The sequence below is a fragment of the Tiliqua scincoides genome, chromosome 2, assembly GCF_035046505.1.
Source record: "Tiliqua scincoides isolate rTilSci1 chromosome 2, rTilSci1.hap2, whole genome shotgun sequence".
Lineage (NCBI taxonomy): Eukaryota > Metazoa > Chordata > Lepidosauria > Squamata > Scincidae > Tiliqua > Tiliqua scincoides.
The window spans coordinates 229,325,271-229,347,338 of NC_089822.1; the positions used below are offsets into that span (position 1 = coordinate 229,325,271).

The following is a 22,068-nucleotide window of genomic DNA, read 5'->3' on the forward strand; positions in this document are numbered from 1 at the left end:
GTCAAACATATCCAGAACACAAGTTTGAAAATAACAAGTGCAGAAATGCATGAGAACTGTACATTTCTGTTTTTGTTTTTTTGGAAAAGCACATCTGTTTCAATTGGGTACACAAGAAATGTCCTCATGCATTCATTACCTTCTCCAGTCTTCCTCAGCTGGATGGAGAAATGTAACAAGTCAAAGCAGAAATCGCAGCACGTGAAACTTCCAGTCAACTGCCCTTTAAAATACACTGCAGACATATGATTCAGTGAAAACTATAGACAAGCAGCTGGGCGTTCTGCATACCAGTAGTCTTAAAAAAATAATAATCTCTTTCATTTAGCTCAGGGAGATTTGGGTTTACAAGGAAAGATGAAGAAAGAAAGAAGACATTCTTCTGGACATGAGAAATGAAGGACTATAACTAGAGCTGAAATGATTAGCATTCACAGTTCTCCTCTGCAAATAATTCATTTACTATTTTCTGTTTGAAACCAGTAGACAGCCACTAAAGCTAATATGGTACCTTTGACAACACATCCCTTTTTTCTTTTTTATCTAAAAAAGAAAGATAGAATACTTTTATCCCCCCAGGGCTCTATCCATATTAATATGCAAATTTAAGCAGATATAAATAATGTTTCAACCAACACTTACAAGACTGACTAAGAAATACTAATAAATCATATGAGTTGTGTTTAATTAATTAATTAAACAAATGCAGACACCACAATTTACAGATAGCTTAGGAATTACATAGATCCAGAAAGTGATGAAATAGGAAACACAAAATCAACAATCACAAAAAAATAGTTATAAAATGCTCAGCAAAATGGTCATCTATTTGTCAAAAATCTGTGAGCAGAAAATTTCACTGAGTACATTTATTGCTTTTAATTATTTGTTAATCCGGCTATTCAGTGCATAGCACCTTCTTTGCACGAAGTTAAACTTAATTATGCTACATAACATTTACGACCAAATCCAGTGGTGGGAACCTCAGTGCGGCACAACTGTTTCCACAAACAAAAGCTTTTGGATTGTGTTCCCTTAAACAGCATGTCCCTCCCATATCACATGGCACACTTTTGAACATAAAGGGACTTCCAAAAGCAGATTGTGACTTGGCAAAGGAAACAAATCTCTTTGTTTAAAGGAGACAAACCCCCAAGTATGCTGAAGCTCTTGGCCTTACCTGAGATAGCTCTTTGGATCCTGCCAGGTAACTTTCATAACACTTACCAACAGATTGGTCTGAGCATAAGCAGATACAGTAGATGTTGGTGCACACATTTGCATAATCACCACAGAGGAGCAGAAACCCATTTTCAATTTCTATTGTGGGATAACTGCAGCATATTCATGGCACACTTTTCATTGTCAGTCACTTAGAAATCAAAAGTATACTTCTGATGCACACAAAAATGAAGACCGTTCACTCTTTTATTCTACTTTCTCAGGGGAAAAACAACAACAAAACCAAAAAAAACATAGACAATCAAACCATCAGTCATGCTAATTTGTTTTGTGATCTGAGGCATCAATGTGTGAGAATCCTGACTACTGAAAAAAAAGTTTATTCCCCTGCCATTGAACAATAAAGTGCAATAAACAGCATAATCTCAAAAGAATGCAGCACCTATTCAAAGCCATGTAATAATACGTTAGACAAAGAACACAATCCAAAGCTGTATATATATGCCAACAGATTGCAGAAAATGTCCTTCCCATGAGATGATCTTACAGAAGTTAAAAACACACTGCAAAAAGAAAATGCAACACACTGAGTGTGAATGGAAAAGGAAATGAGGAAGACATACCACATACACACACCAATTGGCAGTTTCATTCCACAGCCCGCATTCATGCTGAACTGTCAGATTTTTTTTCCTTGATTGGAACAATCTCTTGATTCAGGCAATGATGTATCAACATCTGTAGAAATATTTCCCAACTCATAAATTATGTTCTAATCAAGCTAAATTCTTTACTTCATTAGTTAGGCTGTAAGTACCATTTGGACTGATATTGTGTGATCTTTATGTAGCTGATTTGCTACTGATACTTTGATCAAGCAATTCCCCTATCGTAATTTATTTACTCGTTTTGTGCCCACATCACAAATCAAACACAAACCAGCAGCAGCCACCTCTTCATAAAAGTTCTGTTCTTTTATGAATCGAGCAAGGCCTGTAAAATCCAATCAGCAATAAAACTTTTAACCCTGCATGCACAAGGTCCAATCTGCCCTGTTGGTTTTGTGAACCACCAAAAATTGGGTCAAACTGTTCGGTTTGAGAACTGCTGGCCTACTTCATCAGATGTATCAACAGAATAAAGAAGTTAGAGGGCCTATACATGGAGGTTGATGGGCAGTGGAGGAATAAACACAGTCTGAAACAATATCACATTTGCAAAATGGCTACTCTTCTGGAATTTATCTATTAGGCATGCTTAGAAACCTTACAAATAAAGAAAACAGTTGAAAAGGATTCATTTCACTCTTTCTCAACCTGCTTGGTTATCCTAAAAGAACACAGAAAAAGTGGATCAATAGTGTCATGCCAGGAAGCACCTTTTCCAGGCTTAATATTGAGCTGTAAGAAGTAATTGGATTATAATGGGAATACTATTGCTGCAAAGGAAACAACCTGGGGGAAATGTAAAAATAAAAATGTGAAAAAGAACAGGTTGAAAGTAGAAATGTGAGCACAAACAAACAAAAATCTTAATTATCTTATCTCAGTGGTTCTGACACATTTAGAACCGGGACCCACTTTTTAGAATGAGAATCTGTCAGGACCCGCTGGAAGTGATGTCATGACCAGAAGTGACATCATCAAGCAGGAAAATTTTTTAACAATCTTAGGCTGCAGTCTTACCCAGGATTCAGCCCCATTTACTATCATTGTTAAAAGAATATACAGAGTGGCTTGTTAAAATACAGGTCTGTAACATTTCCCCAAATGCAGTCACATTCCATGGTAGCATCATGTCTAATATATTAAAAATAAAATATTGAAATGAATGGGGACCCATCTGAAATTGGTTCATGACCCACCTAGTGGGTCCCAACCCACAGTTTGAGAAACACTGTCTTATCTAATTAAAACTAAAATTCTACATCTGATATTTCCCAACCATGGATGGCTATGACTATGCACCTATCATGTCATATATATTTTAAAAATCATAAGGCTGTAAGTGGTAGAAATATGAAAACTTTTCCATATCAGAAAATAAGGAAATCAGACTTTATTAGTGGGGGGGGGGGGGAAGGGAAATATCAGACAACTATATTCCAGTAAGGTTTGCCTGGAGACCTCCTCTGTCACCATTATTCACATTTTAATTAACCTAAGCCTAACAAGAATTAAAAAGGGGCAATAGATGTATTGTCAACTGAAAAGCAAGATATTAATATAAAAAGAAGCCCACATTAATGGGGAAGGCAGAAGATGTTGGACTGTCTTATCACAACATAATGAAATAAATAGATCTGCAAACTTGAAGCCAATACAAGATGAACTAAAGCCTTGGATCTGGTCTAACAACATGTGGTACATATCTAGGTTCCAGTAAGGCTAACCAGTTCCTGGAACAGCTCCCAAATGTAACGGAAACTGCACTGATGAAAGTCCAAATTCTACTGAGCACCTAAATAGCACAGCAGCCGTAATGAGCAGCCAAGTCCTTCAAAATCAGCAAGGATTGCAGGAGCCAGTGTGGTAGCTTAGAGCTTGGCATGCTAGTTTCTTTGGATAATTTCAAGCTGCTTACTTTTCAGCTGGAGGCTAATAGGTACTGAGGGTTAGCTTTGGATGCTTGGAGAAGTGCTGAGGCTGTTTATTCTACATTGTCACCGTATAATCTTATATCTATCAGAAGTAAGCTCTGCTGAATTCAATTATTAACAGTATTTATATACCGCTTTTCAACTAAAAGTTCACAAAGTGGTTTACAGAGAAAAATCAAATAACTAAATGGCTCCCTGTCCCAAAAGGGCTCACAATCTAAAAAGATGCAAATGAATACCAGCAGACAGCCACTAGAACAGACAGTGCTGGCGTGAAGTGGGCCAGTTACTCTCCCCCTGCTAAAAAAGGAGCACCCACTAGAAAAAGTGCCTCTTACCCAATTAGCAGGGGTAATTGGACTTACTCCCAGGTAAGTGTGTATAGAACTGTAGCCTTAGTTAAGGAAAGCAAGCTCTAGGTTCAAAGAAAACAATTCAGTGTTAAATTCTGTTCTTCCTGCTGAGTGATCATCTTCAATCTCTGGCCAAGCTGAAGCAAGATCCCACCTTCGTGGCACATCTGCATTAGAATCACTGATCTGAATACTTGAAATCTGGAATCCTTGCAGTACCATAGACTAGTCATCCAAACTTTTGCCTTCTTTATAAGGGAGAAGAAACATATTCATTGTCCATGGATACTGCCATGTTATATATTATAAAGTTGGAAGGATGCCTGCTTTCATGCTTCTCCTTCCCCTATGAAAAGGTGGAAGCTTCTCACGACCCACCAGTTTGTGAACCACTGTTATAAGGAATGAAAAAGAAAGTATTCAAATATGGCCTTTGCTTTCATCAGTGATGGGTCAGTTATCTTTAATTTTGTGGGGGCCATAATAATAAAGCATCCCAACAAAGGATATCAAAAATGTATCATAACAAATGATATTTAAAATATGGTAAAACAATGGTCAAAATTTAAATATAGACAAAGATAAGGTATCAAAAATCAAATTTATTGTGTAATAAATAGACACTGAAAAAATGCCAACAGTACTTCAGAGCTTCCAAAGCAACATTCACTACTTCTAGTTGGTTTTTCTGTCAGTACTAGTAAGCCAAATTTCTGCAGATTTAGAGCCCAATCCTATGCATGTCTACTCAGAAGTAAGTCACATTAGAGTCAATGGAGCTTACTCCCAGTTACATGTGGATAGGATTGTGGCGACTATCAATTGTCTCAATCTCCCAAGAACCGAGAGATAAACTCTGCCTGTGATCTTCAGATATAAGGCAATTAAACAAATAAGGTACCATATCTTCAGTGACATGATCTCTGCAAATAAAATAATGCAAGGGGCAGTATTGCAAGGGGCATTATTATAACAATAAAATGATTGATGACATCTGCCAAGTCCACTGCAAAATAACAGCATTCTTCAAAGAAAATTTGCAAAGGTCAAGAAGGCACAACTCACATAATTGATAAAAATTGGAAATAACACACATCGATGTGTTATTGATAACATATGCCTAAAATAACCATGTAATTGAATTTAAATTCCCTCTAGTAAATATCCGGTCTGGTTTGTAGTGAAACACATAGCCACCAATAATTTGGCCAAGTTTCCTCAGTCCAAAAAGAGAGGGATTTAATTCTTAGGTAAAACAAATCTTCAGTAACTTGTCCCTTATAACAAAATGAACATCAAGTCAGTCATTAAACTCTGAAGTACCTTCCTTGCAATGCACAGAATACTTGATTCATCTCATTCATTTGCACATGTACCAACATTCTCTCCCACATCCATTTGCTCTGTATTCTCACCTCAGCCAAATTCCGCCTGGGATAGCAAGCAGCTCAAGAGAGTCATTTCTCAACATGCGCAGTTCTATATTAAGAAACATGTACATCTCAACACAATGACCTGCCTAGAATTTCAATCTGACAACTAAAGCGACATATTGGCAGAATAATTCTGCAGAACCCTGCCTACTCTAAGACAACGTTCTCTTGCAGACACAGTTAACTGCATAAGAAAAAACAAAACCCAAAACTGGGATGATTTGCTGTCACACATCACCACTATATTCTCTCTTTCTCCCGCCCTCTCAATATTGCCTTACATAACGCTCCAGATTCTTCACAGCATCAGCTCAGTGAAATTCGGATTAAATTTCAGACAATAATATTACTACCTTAAACAGTGTTATCATCTAATTATGTTAGATGTGTGATTTGTACAATTTGGCAATCATGATGTGGTCTGCAAATGAGTAAACAGCTGGAGAGGTTTCTGATACTAGGATTAGTCAGGGAGGCAACAGGGAACAAACCATCTTCAATTTAGCATATGGGATAATCAGAAGGGCTGTAAGAGAGTGTTAAATGATTAGTGTGTATTAGAAAGCAACCCTATGTTGCTTCAAACATATTATGAAGAAAGAAGAAGCAATTTTTCCTTAATCTGAAAGCATCATGCTATCCAGAGGAATGAAAGGACAACATTTCATCATAATATTTTGTAACTAGATACTGATCAATGTATTTCAGATATATCACCAGCTAACAGCCTATTCATACCTAAATTTTAGTGTGGTGATGCAGTGGCACCAGTGCAGCTCCTGCTGTATCCCACAGGGGATTTTTGGCTGCTAGGGTCTCCATGCATTAAGGGAACATTTGTCCCCTTGCCCTGGGGATGAACTCCAGCAACTGCTATGGGTCAACTTGGACCTGTGATATCACTGGCGCAAGCCGGAGTTGAATTGTGGAGGTGAATCAGGCTCAGAAAGGGGTTAGGATATGGCATGCACCAGTGCCACCAATACTCTTCCCCTCCTGGGCCCAATTAATCAATCACCATGCCATAGCACCACACCAGCCAGCACACACCAGCCCGCGAAAGAGCAGGCGGGTGCCCCAAGCGTTGTGCAACTGTTCAGAGTGTACAAAAAGTAATTGCAGTGACATCAGCATGTCACCACAATTATTTCCAGGTCAGGGGGTGGCATTTAAAGGGATGGCCCTGGGGTGGGTGGACACTTAGGAATGGTGCTGTTCCTCCCCCAATAGCCCAATCCTGAACTTCCTGGAGCGTGGGACTGCTGCAGCACCAAAATGGCTACCGCAGCATCCAATGTGCAACTGGGCAGCCCATGGTCACTCCTCTGGGGAAGGGGACTTTCATCCCCTTCCCCTGGGAAATGGAAGTAGCCCTGCAGTGGGGCTAATAGTAATAATAATAATAATAATAATAATAATAATAATAATAATAATAATAGTAATAATAACAACAACAACTTTATTTTTACCCCGCCTTTCTCCCCGAAGGGACTCAAGGCGGCTTACAACATATTAAAAACAATTTAAAAACAAATAAAAACATTAACACATCATAAAAAACAGCAGTCAGAGTAAAAAGAAATAGGTAAAAAGAGCATAGAGCAGCAGCAAGTCATAAAAGAATCAGGCCTGTAAAAAATATTAAAAGATGTTAAAAAGATGTTAAAAGGCCAAGAACTCAGAAGGCCTGTTTAAACAGAAGGGTCTTCAGGCCTTGCCGAAAGGTCTCAAGAGAGGGAGCCATTCTTAAGGCTACTCAATTCTGCAGCAGCTCTTGAGCCAACATAGAATCAGAGAGTCCCGTGTCAGGTCACGCGGACCAACCTAGGGCACAGGATCCAGTGCAGCTCAGCTCCACTGGTCCCACCCTCCTCTCACCCCGCTCACTCCCCCAGCTGCACCTCCTTCTTACCCTCTTCTCACCTCTCCCCACCCCGGAACACCTCCTCCCTGCCTCCCCCACATCCCCACTCAACCCTCCATCACCCGGCAGTCCGAGTGACTGCAGGGCAGCAAACCTCTGGCCTCCCACCAGCACTGTCCCAGCGCAGGTTTGTGCTGGGCCACCTCTGGTGCTAACCCTCGCAAATGTGGTATATGGCATGTTTGCGATGATGCACACCGGTGATAAGCCAGTACACTGAGCTCAGGATTGGGGTCTAAGTCCCATTATCAGTTAGCATCATTTCACTAAACTGTTTTAGAACATAAGAACTGCCCCACTGGATCAGGCTATAGGGCCATCTAGTTCAGCTTCCTGTATCTCACAGTGGCCCACCAAATGTCCCAGGAAGCACTCAATTAAATTAAATTAACATTTAATGCACATGCAGCTTCCAACAGGGATTTTTTATAATTGAGGCCCTTGTCTCCTGACTGACAGGGTACGCTATGCAAAATAAAGAAAAGGAGTTTATAGCAGTAGTACGTATCAGTTCAGCCATAACAGACCTCATTAGCATACAACTGTGAATGCAGCAAAGTACAGAGCAAAATGAACTCACATGGAGCTGCAGATCATCGGTCCACTGGCCAATCAAACGGTAGCCTGGAGTGCTGGTGTTTGTTGATTGGTACTGAAAAATGTCATAACGTCCTGGAGCATCACCATTCTTGTTAAACATCACTGGAGTGCCAGCACTGCCTGAAGGAGAGAGTGAAGCAAAAAGAAAGAGAAGGCCAAAACTTAACGATACTTATTTTGTTAGGGCAGCTAAAGGGTTTTACAATGAGGACTACAAGACCCACCACCAAAGGATTTTAAATGGACACATACACACAAGCATAGCTTTATTCTTTTGTTCTTTTTTCAATTGGAATGGTCGTGCAGTTTCTCCTGACCCCCCAAAGCTTCCTGGCTGAAGGGGAAATTTAAAGAAATCTATAACAATCTTGCTTCCATTCTAGTCTCACACGTGGCAGGATGCATGGATTGCTCCCTTCTGCCACACAAGAGAATTCTTCTGTGAAAACTAGCTCTGTGAATGGAACTTCTAAAGGTTTTTTTTCCCCTCCAGAAAACATTCCATCTGCTTCAGAGTGATACTGCTGTCAATAGTTGGCCCCGGTCTAGTGAGTCTTGACTAGCATACAGAAATAGCTTCCTCCTCCAGAATATGTTCTTATTCCAGTAATCAGTGCAGTTAAAGGATGAAAAACAACATAGAAAACTGGAAGAAACTGTTCCTAATTTGTGGTCTTCTTCCCTTAAACTCTTTAATTCCAATCCCTTCTCTGAAAAGAAGAAAAACAGAAGAATCAAAAGGTCAAACTTGGGGTCCTTTCTTTGTTGGTGGCTAGATGAAATGAATTTTATTTAGCCGCTCCACAGATCTGGCAGGCTATTCATAGATATCTACTATGAGAGCCCTAGAGAACAAGAGACCTTCAGGCATAGTGATTAAAAAGAGCAGTGTGCTTCTCTTGTAGCAACAACTTTACTGGACTACCAATAGAAAATTAGTCATGACTAAGCACCATTGAAATCAATGAGAAGTGTTAGTTCTGACTAATTAATTAATTAAATTAAGCCCATTAATTTCAGTGGGACATATGTCTTACCAATGGGTGGGCCAGCCCAGGTTCCACTGCAAATAGTTTAAGGGGCACAAATTGCATGTTCAGGTGTCTTCCAGATATTTACAAACATGACTGAGACCCAAAGCTGGGCCTACTACAGAACTCTGAAGTGAGGCCTCCCCACTTATCAAAATCATCCTAGTGATTGAGTACTGTGGTATGTTTCCTAGTCTATGTGTAGTGTATGTGAACACAGCTGCGAGCAGGAATAGCAGAATTCGTAAATGCGAAAAACCATAAGGGTTATGTTTCCCAGAATTCTTAGCATCAGTGACTCACAGCAACATACAGTATATTGACACTGGAACCTCCTACAATAGTGCTAAGGTTGAGACCTGTCCGCTGCTCCAGTGACACAAGGAAGCAGACAATGATTGGGAGGGGGGGAGGGAATCACATCAAAGCTCTTGTTGACGGAATAGATTCAATTAGAATGAATTCCAGGCTCCAGAAAAATCTGGGTCAGGTCCAAATTGGAAGAGGAAGGGAGAGTAGGAATCTAGTATCTGATCTTCTCCATTTCATACTCGGTCCCAGCTCTGATTTTATGTCAGCAAATAAGTTGTACAGGTTTTGAAGGCACGAACTTGGCATGCTAAGGTCTGTAACATTTAGTTAAGAGAGGTGCTGTGGAAAGCTTCAACTTTGCTAATTTTTATAACTAAACATACACAGATCAGTGGGGCTGAAAATAATTTCAAATCAATCTCTTACAGTTGCAAACCTGTGCACTTAATACACAGAGGAAACAGCATAATTATACAGCAGTCAGTTCAAAAATACATTCAAACATAAATAAATCTTAACGCAGCGGGCCCCTGGTATCCACCGGGTATTCTGGGACTCCCCGCGGATACAAAAAAAGAGGATGCTCAATTCCCTATAAAATTACATAGAATTTTAAAATGGTGGGCTTAAAGACCCAGAGGTGGCCTTCCTGAGTGATGGGCTGATTGGCTGCTTCTGTGCTGAAGCATTTCTGGGCTAGAGGGAACTTCTGGGTGAAGTGCTGCAAGAGACAGATAGGGAAGCATGGTGAGCCAGAGCCTGCAGTCGCATATAGTGAGCTTCAGAGGGCAGTGCTGGCAGCCAGGAAAAAGGAAGGAGGGAGTGAGAGGAATTTTTAAAATATCTGTGACCTGCAGTTGGTTAAATCCATGGATGCAAAGTCCACGGAGACAGCGAGCCCACGGTATTCAAACATCAAGTAGTCTGTGTTGAACCAATAACCCAGCACTTTTTCCCATCATGGTTAAGTAATTCCAAGGTAATTCACCTGATGATATCAGCTGAATTTAAGTGTGCAGGCAGTTACATAGTGAAGTGGTTGTGAGATTGCTCCATCAATCGCCTATTCCTAACTCATTCATTACATATTCACCTTCTTGCACACCAAAAACTACTTGCATGGTTTACTGCAGTGGTTCTCAAACTTTGAGGGAGCATTTCTCCCTCAGTAAGTTCTTGCAGGGGAGGGGCTAGGGCAGGATCGTGTTGCTAAGGGGGAGCGAGGGGGGTGCTTTGCACTTACCTTTTACAATGCAGGGATTCAGCAGGCTGCAGGAGGTGTGGTGAGCCCTGCGCAGGCCTCCGCAGTGCTCCCCAACACTTGGAACCTGCAATCAAAGCAGGCACATCCTGCAAAATGAAAGTGCTTTGCACTCGCTTTGATTGCAGGTTCCAAGCGTCGGGGAGCGTGCGGAGGCCTGCGCAGGGCTCACCGCACCTCCTGCAGCCTGCTGAAGCCCTGTATTGTAAAAAGTAATTGGAAAGCACCCCCCTCGCCCCCCTTAGTGATGCGATCTTCAGAGCGACCATCTTCAGAGGCAGCCCCCTGTAGAGTGTGTTGCAGTAGTCCAATCTGGATGTCACTAGGGCATGGATCACTGTGGCAAGGTCTGAATGACTCAGGTATGGTCGCAGCTGGTGAATCAGCCGAAGCTGAGCAAAGGCTCCCCTGGTCACAGCTACCACCTGGGAATCCAGGAGCATATTGATGGCACCCTACCCCAAACCTCCGGATGACCTCTCCCAGTGGCTTCATGTAGATGTTAAACAGCATGGGGGACATAATGGAGCCTTGCGGCACCCCACACCTAAGAGGCCAGGATGCCGAACAAGCATCTCCCAGCATCACCTTCTGGGATCTGTCAGCCAGGAAGGAGCGGAACTGCTGCAGGACAGTGCCTGCAAGCCCCAACTCAGCCAACCGACCCAGAAGGACACCATGGTTGATGGCGTTGAAGGCCGCTGAGAGGTCCTGCAGGACTAACTGGAACACACTCCCCGTCTGTTCCCCAGCGCAGGTCATCCACAAAGGCAGTCTTTGTCCCAAACCCCGGCCTGAAGCCAGATACTGGATTATCTGGATACTGAAAAGTATCCAGATAATCAGCTTCATCTAAGACCCTCTGGAGCTGGGATGCCACCGCCCACTCAATCACCTTGCCCAGAAATGGAATATTAGAGACTAGCTGGAAGTTGTTCAAGTTAGTAAGATCCAGGGAGGGCATCTTCAGGAGGGGGTTAACCACCGCCTGCTTCAAGGTCAGTGGCAGTACTCCCTCCCTCAAAGAAGAATTCACCAACCTCCCTGTCCATTCAGCCAGTCCCCGTCCCCCCCCCGGCAGATCTAATTAGCCTTAAAGGACAAGGGTCGAGCAGGCAAAAAGATGGTCTCACACTCCAGAGAATCCTGTCCACATCCTCAGGTTCTAGAAGCTGGAAAGAATCCCACAAGATAGGATAGACAGATGCCCCAGGGACATCACTAGATACTGCTAATGTGGCATCTAAGTCATGCTGGATCTGATCGACTTTGTCTGCGAAGTGCTTAGTGAACTCGTCATAGCGAGCCTCCATGTGCTCCTCCCCATCAGTAGGGGGAGCGAGATGAAGTAGATCACGAACCACACGGAAGAGCTCAGCTGGACGGTTCTCCGTGGATGTGATGGCGGCAGAAAAGTATGATCTTTTAGCTGCTGCTGCCACCCTAGAATAGGCTCTGAGATGGACACTGGCCTCTATGCGGTCAGACTCAGTACAAGTCTTTTGCCACCGCACTCTAGACATCTGCCCTGCCACTTCATTGTTCACAGGTCCTCAGAAAACCAAGGAGCTGTTCTTACTCTGCGGTTGGGCAGAGGCCGTTCAGGAGCGATCTCATCTGGGGCTCTGGTCATCTCCCCTTTCCAGAGATCAACTAGGACGGCAGGCGAGTCGCCAGCTCTGGTAACAGGAAAGTCCCCCAGAGCCCTCAGGAATCCATCTGGATCCATCAACCTCTGGGGGCAGACCAAACAATGCGGCCCCCTGCTGCTGCAAAGGCAAGAGGCTTCAGTAAGTCTAAATTCCACCAGGAAATGAACTGCCAATGACAAAGGAGTGATCTTAATCTTCTCCACAACCATATCACCATCAACCTGCCCAGCAGTAAACACCAGGTCCAGCATGTGCCCCGCATCATGTGTTGGGACAGATATTCTCTGAGACAGACCCATGGTTGCTATGGTGGCCATAAAGTCCTGAGCCTCAGCCATCCTGGGAGCCTCGGCATGGATGTTTAAGTCCCCCAGCACTAATAGGCAAGGGCACTCCAACACCACGCTCGAGATCACTCCAGTCAGCTCAGGCAGGGGGACTGCTGGGCAGCACAGCGAGCAGTACACCAACAGAATCCCTATTCTGTCTCGCCCCTCCCACATGACACGAAGGCACTCAAACCCTGTGGACCACTGGACAGGGTACTTAGTAAGATGGATGGTATCACGATAGACCATCGCAACCCCACCTTCCCATCCCTGTAAGTCGTGGCTGCTGCAGTACCTGGAAACCTGGGGGACAGAGCTGGGATAGGCCTACACCTCCCATCTCATCCCGCCAGGTCTCCAAGGTGCATGCCAGGTCAGCACCCTTAAATCCTGGATGAGGCAGGCCTTGTTATTTACTGACCTGGCATTCAAAAGAAGCAGTTGCAGACTCAGGGGATCATTGCCTAGAGTGCCAAGGGTCCAAGGGATGGAGGAATGACCAGAAAGAGGGACAGACTGTCTATGACTGACCATCGTTCTCCTGGAATGGCCTGACCTTCATTGCCATATCTTCCGTAACCTGCCACTCTATTAATGGTGGCTGCAATCCAACCCCTCAACTCCCTTGAGATGTCAAATACATTACCCTTCAGCAGGATTGACCCATAAACCACACAACCTCGACCACACAGTCCACTCGGCATTCAGTCACTCTCACTTCACTATTAAATTATTACTACATACAACACCCCCTCTCACTGAACTCTCTCGCCCCCTGTCCCCTTTTCACAGAGCCAGAGGTCCCCACCTTCTCCCCTGTCTCCCTCTCACGGAGCCAGAGGTCCCCACCTTCTCCTCTGTCTCCCTCTCACGGAGCCAGAGGTCCCCACCTTCTCCTCGGTCTCCCTCTCACGGAGTTGGAGGTTTCCACCTTCTCCCTGTCCCCCTCTCACCAAGACAGAGGATACCAGCTTCCCCTTGAGTTCCTTAATCCAAGACCAAAGGTTAACACTCCTGAATCACAACCAAAACTCGCTCACATGACACCTCCTCAACCACCCATTCACAATCCTGCATTCAGTCTCACACAAACCCTAATGCTGACACAATGCCTCCTAAGCCCTCCCAGATGTCCAATCATTAAACAGCACAGCACTGCATAAAAGGAGATGGTATAGAGCTGGGATCCAAAAATGATGAGCCGCTCAGCAACAAGGGCCACAGCAAACAGTCGTACAGCCTCCTGATCCACTGTCTTGTTCCATTAGTGAACAGCCACGAGCAAAGAGCCCTTTGGCTGATGTGCCTGAAGACGTGGGGAGGAGGAGGAGGAAGAGGAGAAAAGGCAGTGGAGTCCAGCAGCTGGCCCCACAGGTGTTCCACTCCTTCTCCTTGTCCTTCTGCAGCCTTCCCTTCCAGCTGTTCACTGAGTGGAGGCTGTACCCTCCCCACTCGCTCCTCCCTCCACTGCCCAGGCAATATAAACAACAATAAAATATAAAATAACAATATACAGAAAAAAGATTAAAACTATATATCATTTGCCCAATATCAGGTCACTTCAACAGCATTCCCCCTTGCCAACGTAAGATCTTCCTCCATACATAATGAAGGGTACTGTATACACTGCATTGCATGTGAGGTGGTTTGTTCTTCTCCACATTCACACAAGATATCTTCTATGGGAAAACCCCATTTTCTCAAATTGTTCTTTAATCTTCCTACCCCAGCATGCAATCTGTTTAAAGGTCTCCATACAGGCCACGGTTGTTCTTAGCCAGGCGGTGGGCAGGCATATGTTTGTGCCCATTCACTCGGCAGCTCCTTACTCGTTTTCCATAATTCCAGAGCAGTCTGTGATGACTGGTTGTTGGGGGGGGGGGTGCAGTCCAAAAGAAGCTATTCCTTGACCTTAATCTCAACTGTGGAAGTTGATGGCCATATAGTGGATGTGTTTCTAAGGACGTCACTTTAACCCACTCTTTCTGCACCACACTTTCCTGATTAATTGGGGGGGGGGGAACCTGCTAGAGAATACCTTCCTTTTCCTTTTTTTTTCTGTTGCCTAAAGATAACTAAGAAGACTAAAAAGCTAGAAGCTAGAAGAGGTAGACTAGGAGAATGCTAAGAGGAAGCTTCTTGCAGGCTTCTTGTGTGCTTACCCACTCTGCTAGCCATTGTACAAATATGTACATATATGTACAAATAGTACAAATATGATGTACAAATATGTACAATTGTACAAATATGATGTACAAAAACTGGCCTGCAGCAGGCACCATGAATTCCTATCCAGCCTGCTGTATGAAATGAGTTTGACATCCCTGGTCTAGCTCACAGTTATTGACTTTGGCTAGCAAGAATTCTTCGAGTTCTCAGACAGACTTCGCTTATTTGTTTGTTTTTAAGAGAAAACCTCTGGCAGACTTTCACCTGTAAAGCTCCTATCAATACGAGTACACAAGTTTGTCCACAATGCCTTCTGCTTCACAGAAGGAGGGAAGGGAAGGGGACCAGGGAAACTATAGGCTGGTCAGCCTAACATGTAATCCAGGTAAGATGGTGAAATGCATCATCAAAGATAGAATCTCAAAACACACAGATGAGCAAGCCTTGCTGAGGGAGAATCAGCATGGCTTCTGTAAGGGTAAGTCTTGCCTCACAAACCTTTTAGAATTCTTTGAAAAGGTCAACAGGCATGTGGATGCGGGAGAACCCGTGGACATATCTGGACTTTCAGAAGGCGTTTGACACGGTCCCTCACAAAAGGCTACTGAAAAAACTCCACAGTCAGGGAATTAGAGGGCAGATCCTCTCATGGATTGAGACCTGGTTGAAGACCAGGAAACAGAGAGTGGGTGTCAATGGGCAATTTTCACAATGGAGAGAGGTGAAAAGCGGTGTGCCCAAGGATCTGTTCTGGGACCAGTGCTCTTCAACCTGTTCATAAATGACCTGGAGACAGGGGTGAGCAGTGAGGTGGCTAAGTTTGCAGACAACACCAAACTTTTCCGAGTGGTGAAGACCAGAAGTGATTGTGAGGACCAGAAGGATCTCTCCAAACTGGCAGAATGGGTAGCAAAATGGCAGATGCGTTTCAATGTAAGTAAGTGTAAAGTCATGCACATTGAGGCAAAAAATCAAAACTTCACATATAGGCTAATGGGTTCTGAGCTGTCTGTGACAGATCAGGAGAGGGATCTTGGGTGGAGAGGGTGGTGGTGGACAGCTCAATGAAAGTGTCAGCCAAATGTGCAGCGGCATTAAAGAAGGCCAATTCTATGCTTGGGATAATTAGAGAAGGTTCTGAGAACAAAACAGCTAATATTATAATGCCGTTGTACAAATCGATGGTAAGGCCACACCTGGAGTATTGTGTCCAGTTCTGGTCACCACATCTCAAAAAGGACATAGTGGAAATGGAAAAGGTGCAAAAGAGAGCAACTAAAATGATTACTGGTCTGGGACACCTTCCTTATGAGGAAAGGCTGCAGCATTTGGGCCTCTTCAGCCTGGAAAAGAGACGCCTGAGGGGGGACATGATTGAGACATACAAAATTATGCAGGGGATGGACAGAGTGGATAGAGAGATGCTCTCACACAACACCAGAACCAGGGGATATCCACTAAAATTGAGTGTTGGGAGTGTTAGAACAGACAAAAGAAAATATTTCTTTACTCGGTGTGTAGTTGGTCTGTGGAACTCCTTGCCACAGCATGTGGTGACAGCATCTGGCCTAGATGCCTTTAAAAGGGGATTGGACAAGTTTCTGGAGGAAAAATCCATTACGGGTTACAAGCCATAATGGGTATGTGCAACCTCCTGATTTTAGAAATGGGCTATGTCAGAATGTCAGATGCAAGGGAGGGCACCAGGATGCAGGTCTCTTGTTGTCTTGTGTGTTCCCTGAGGCATTTGGTGGGCTACTGTGAGATACAGCAATCTGGATTACATGGGCCTGATCCAGTGGGCCTGATGGCCTGATCCAGTGGGGCTGTTCTTATGTCAATATTTGTAACAGATTGCCCCAATCCATTTTTCTAAACCAGATTCTGGTCCATAACATCTATAATGTCATAGACTTAAGTCTATGACTGAAAAAACAAAAACAAAACACATGGGACAATGAGAAAATCTGGTTATTTATGACATTTTACCATACTGAGAAGATCCCTGGTAGAAAAAAATCTTTATAGCAACAGGAATATTATGAGAGAAAAATATCCACTGGCTGGTTGTTTCCAGTTACACATCCTATACATTTGTTTCAACAAAGCAGTCCACACTTGTGGAAATCCTAATCACAGTTACTTGGAAGTAAGTTCCCTTCACAACACTAACATCCATTTCTCATAGAAGGTATCTCAAGACTGGAGAAGAGTACGGTAGTTATTGAGATCATTCACTCAAACCAAATCTTGGGGGTGGTCAATGATTATGCACTCACCATTGAAGTTAACGTTACGGATGTACTTCAGCAACTTCTTGCCCCCTGCATGCTCCATCTCGGGACAGACACCAGCATAATCGACACACAGGTCCTTGTTCATTTGATGGAGTGCATGAGCCATGGCATAAACAGCATCAATCACAAACTGCACTTTGCCCTCCTGTTCATACGGGGAGTCTTTCTTAATTCGCTCCTGTCCTGCACATTTAAACAAACATCCACACAAAGACAAGGAAGTTAGTGATGGATAGAATGATGTTTTCACTGCAACAGACTAACAAGGCTACCACTCTGGAAATCCTTTTCAAGGGACACTGATGAAATTGTCAGAGAGAGAGAGAGAAAGTGCACATGCAAAATATTTTGAAGAGGATTGTTTTTGGCTTCAATGTATGAAGCTCCCTTATTGTAAGTCAGAGAATTTCAAGAAGCACTGATGAAATCAACCGGGGGGGGGGGTGGAGTGGATGGAGAAAGAAAATATAATGAAGAGGATTTTTGCTTTCAGCATATAAATGGCCTTATACTGGTCAGACTTTCTAAGAACTAGCTCACCTAGCCAGTACAGATATGCATCACTTAACGACGCATTTAGCCAGCAAAGAAGGAGGTAAGGAAGTGAGTTCAGCGACATCACTGCCATATATGCAGTCGGTCATTGGTCAGAATGTCACTGTGCAGCATATACTTGTACTATCTAACTCTGCTTGACAATGACTATGATACCTGAGAACTTTTTATCTGTAGATTTTGGTACTGAACCTGGCATGTGGTTTACCAAGTTAAGCAATTGCCTGAAGGGCACTAAATTCTACTGTCCACCTTTTCCTTGCATGTGGTGGAGAGGCAGGCAGTATGCATGCTGCTACCACCTACTTCTCTTCCTCCTTTCCTGCAGCAAAACAGGAGAGGATACTGGGAGTGCAACCTCCCTGCTCTTATCATCCGCCCCTCCCCAGGCTGTTTAGAAGAAACAGCAAAGAAGGAAAAGAAGTGGTAGAGGGACTTTTCACGAACATAACTGTGATTGAACACAGAATCACAGCAGTGATCATCTCCTCATCCAGCTCTACAGCTATGATCTTCAGCTGCACTGCTGGAGGAGGAAAGTCACACTCCTATCTTCCACTTGCTTGCTCTCTATGGAAATCTCATGAGAAGAGGGTACAGTGACAGCAAGCGGCCGGCCAGCCGGCCATGGGAGGTTGCAGACAAGAGTGGGACACCCCTGCCAGTTTGTCCTCTTCCCCAGCCAGCTGCTTGAAACAGATGCTTACCTGGCCTCATGAGCGGGCCACCCTTATACCTTTCAAATTACTGACATAGAATTTAGTACACAGGAAATGATATTTGTCTCAATGGGAATAAATTTTTTTAAAAAAATAAATGCACAGTTGCTATTCTGAAGTCTGACAGTGTGCTCGCCTCTCAAATCCCAGACTCTATCTGCAAGACACAGCCAGATTGAACAAGGAAAGAGTAATTTCTGATGCAAAAGTGAAGGGTGCTCCAGAGAATTAAGTTAATCAACCTACTCCAACCCAAGGAAGCATGGTGTGCATGCAATTCAGGAGACATTCCTTTTGTCTCCTCCAGAAGGGATGAAAGAGTTCATCTGAATTCATAGAATGTCACTGAAATGTTGAATTAGCATTGCAGAAAACTTAGTCCGTTTTTCTCAACTTCTACTGCTATAAGAGTTCCTGCTGTTTCCAGCCCCTATGGAGGAAGAAGATGCCAGTTCTTTGTAACAGTTTTGTTGCTTTTAAATCTCATTACTGCATGATAAAATGAAAGAAAGTATAACATACACTCATGCATACAGCTTGTTCCAGTAACTACAGTGTATCGGTTAAGAGTTGGGGAAGGTTAAAAAAAACAACACACAGAACTTATTTTCTCCATGTATTACTATTAACAGTATTTATGTAGTCATATACTTGGCAATATTACCATATGGAAAAAAGGGGGGAATGAAAAAAAAAATGCTAGTTTGAACAGACCAATTACGTGAGAATAACTTCATATTATTCCCCTAATTATGGCTAGCCTTATGCAACGCTGGCATGATCACAGAAATTGATGTGACTAGCTCTGTGAAAGCAGATAAACTTTTTTCTCATGATAGCCCAACTGTATAACCTGGTTAAGAAAATAGGTGCCACTTGTAGTGATCATTAGTGATGTATAAATGGCTTTCATTCAGGTTCAGGGAAAAAAAAATCCCATCTCCAACTCCCTAATTGCATTCCAATACTTTTGTAGATCCTATTGCATCCCACATATTATTGGGGACTCACTGCTTTCCCTCACATATCAGCTTACCCACAAGCGTCTAACCACTTGCAACCCAATCCTATCCAACTTTCCAGCACCAGTACAAGTGCAGTGCAGTCCCAGGGTAAGGTAACAAGTGTTCCCAAACTGTAAGAAGGCCTCTGTGGACTGCACCCCCAACACAGGAAGCAGGGCTTTCCCCCACAGGTACAGCAGCACCGGCACTGGAAAATTGGATAGGATTGGGCTATAAGCCACTAACCTTCCAGCAATGTCAGCCAGGGAATGGAGAGACATCCTTCTGTGTCTTCCCCAATAGCTGTGTGCCAAACAAGAAGTACTGTGAATTACAGGTTTTTTCCAGGGCAACCAAATAGGCCACTAGTGCTGGGATTCGGAAACTACCATGTCCAGCATTCGTTGCACCCAGCACCAACTATTTTAGTATGCCAGGCATTAATTCTCCTGCTGCTGCTGCCCAACCAGAAGGATATCAGAGTGATGTGGGGTAAAAGACTTGAGGGAGGACTTGGAGGTAAGCATTGCATAGTTAGTTGGATGAGGGGGAAGCCAGAACGTAGGGAGAGTTTTATGTTTCTTTCCAGATTGAACTCATGCTGGATATTTGGAGTATAATACCAGTCTGTCATTGTAAGTGAGCATGACTCTATCCACTGGACTGGACTTCCAGGCTGTGTTCAGTAGTATCACCATCTCTTAGATCACTTGAGTTCAGATCCCTGCTTACTGACACTGCTTACTGATCACTGACAGCACAATCTTATACATGTTTAACTCAGAAGTATATCTTTCTAATGGTATTTCTAATGGTATTCACTTACATGCTCACTTACTCTCAAGCAAGAGTGCAAATGTGTAGTCAGAGTGTTCCTAGAAAAGTATATATATGCAACCATCCTTCTGCCCTCCCCCTCAATAAAAAAAATCAAAATGATTTAGGTTGACCGATTCAGCGATTGTCATCGCTGGATCTTAAATTAGGAATTAGATTCAACTGGATTTTGATGCTGATCTCCTTCAATTGTTACTCTCTTAATTGATGGTTGTACAATTTGGTCATATCGCCTTGGGAAAATTCTAGTGGGATACAAATAAGTAAAATAAAATAAATCAAAAAAGAATTGCTTATTAATAAAACAAGAATTGGAAAACTGTTCTAACATAATTAAAAAGAATTTGGGGAAAAATATCTTTCGGGCTACTCTGGGAAGCTTGTTTTGGAGTGTGCTCTGGGACAGAGAAAGCAAGTACCTGAGGCCCAACCCTATCCAATTTTCCAGCTCCAATTTTCCTATCCAATTTTCCTATCCAGTTTTCCACATTGTGGGTGTAGCCACAATGCAGCCCAAAGTAAGGGAACAAATGTTCCCAGACCTTAAGGTATGGTGACTGCCTCTCCACCTCAGATGCAGGGCACACCCCACTGGTACAACTGCACCAGCATTGGGATTTATTTATTTTTATTTAGCTTATGGCATATAATACATGGACTTATATATCAATTAGACTAGATCAAATGTCAATGTCCGGTTTGTCCAGCCATTCAAGGACAGAGTTACCTTCATTGAAAAAGTAATACCATGGGCCAGTATATGCTCTCAGGTTGCAGCCAGACACAATGTGGTATATGGTTTGGCGGGAGAGCCCACAATCACACCGTGGGGTAGATACTAGCCCCCATTTAAACATTGAGTCCTTACTAACACCATGTAGGGTACAGATCCTGTTCAAAGTTTTCCAGTGCTTGTGAGGTAAGTCGAAACCTGGCACCTTAAGTGTAGGATCATCTATATAACTACTCATTTCTGGGCGTCTGACTGCCCATTTAGCTTTCCATTGGGCATTGATGTTAAAATTGTTGTGCAGACGTTGGGCGAGTGCCAGAGAAGGCTTCTTGGATTTGAGCCTACCGATTAATAGATGAGGAAGATCAGCACGTGCTGGTAGAAGTGGATTGTTGGTGATTTTTCTGTATTCTTTCACTAAAGCCTTTTGTCTCCGTAGGGCTGATGGTGCAATGCTGCTCAAAAAGGGGAGCCAACAGACAGGAGTGGGGCTTATACAGTCGCTTATGATCCTCATGGTTTCATTTAATCTGGCATCAATCTTGCTAGTATGACAGCTGTTAAGCCATACTGGAGCGCAGTATTCTGCTGCGGAGTAGATCAATCCTAATGCTGATGTTCTGAGAGTAGTGGCTGAAGCTCCCCATCTTGTTGCTATTAATTTCTGGAGTATGTTGTTCTTGGTATTGATTTTTGCAGACATGTTCTCGAAGTGTGACTTATAAGAGACAGTCTGGTCGAAAGTTACTCCAAGATATTTTGTATGAGGATTGTAAGGGAGTAGGTTGTTATTTAGATAGACCTTCAGGGCTGAATTAGTTAATTTATTGTTAAGGTGGAAGCATGTAGTCACCATTTTGCTGATACTGGGTATTAACCTCCAGTCAGCAAAATATTTTCCCAGGATCTTGAGGTCTTCTGAGAGGAGGCCATCGAGCACTTCCATGTTTTTTCCCTGCACTGCTAGAGCCAAGTCATTGGCATATCCAAATTTACATGCCCTTGTTACTGGCAAGTCTAAGATGTACAGGTTAAATAGTGTGGGTGCCATTACAGAGCCTTGTGGGAGGCCGTTGTT

At 43.2% G+C, this 22,068-nt stretch overlaps 1 protein-coding gene across 1 annotated transcript in view; it reads right to left on the reverse strand.

The window, feature by feature from the left end:
- The window catches only part of GRM7 (glutamate metabotropic receptor 7), a 466,404-nt gene that overhangs the window by 90,319 nt on the left and 354,017 nt on the right, over positions 1-22,068 (reverse strand). The window contains exons 6-7 of the mRNA XM_066613569.1: positions 17,125-17,325; positions 8,072-8,211 (exon numbers count right to left, since the gene is read on the reverse strand). Of these exons, the coding sequence (XP_066469666.1) occupies positions 8,072-8,211; positions 17,125-17,325 (341 nt within the window). The remainder of the gene's footprint in view (positions 1-8,071; positions 8,212-17,124; positions 17,326-22,068) is intronic.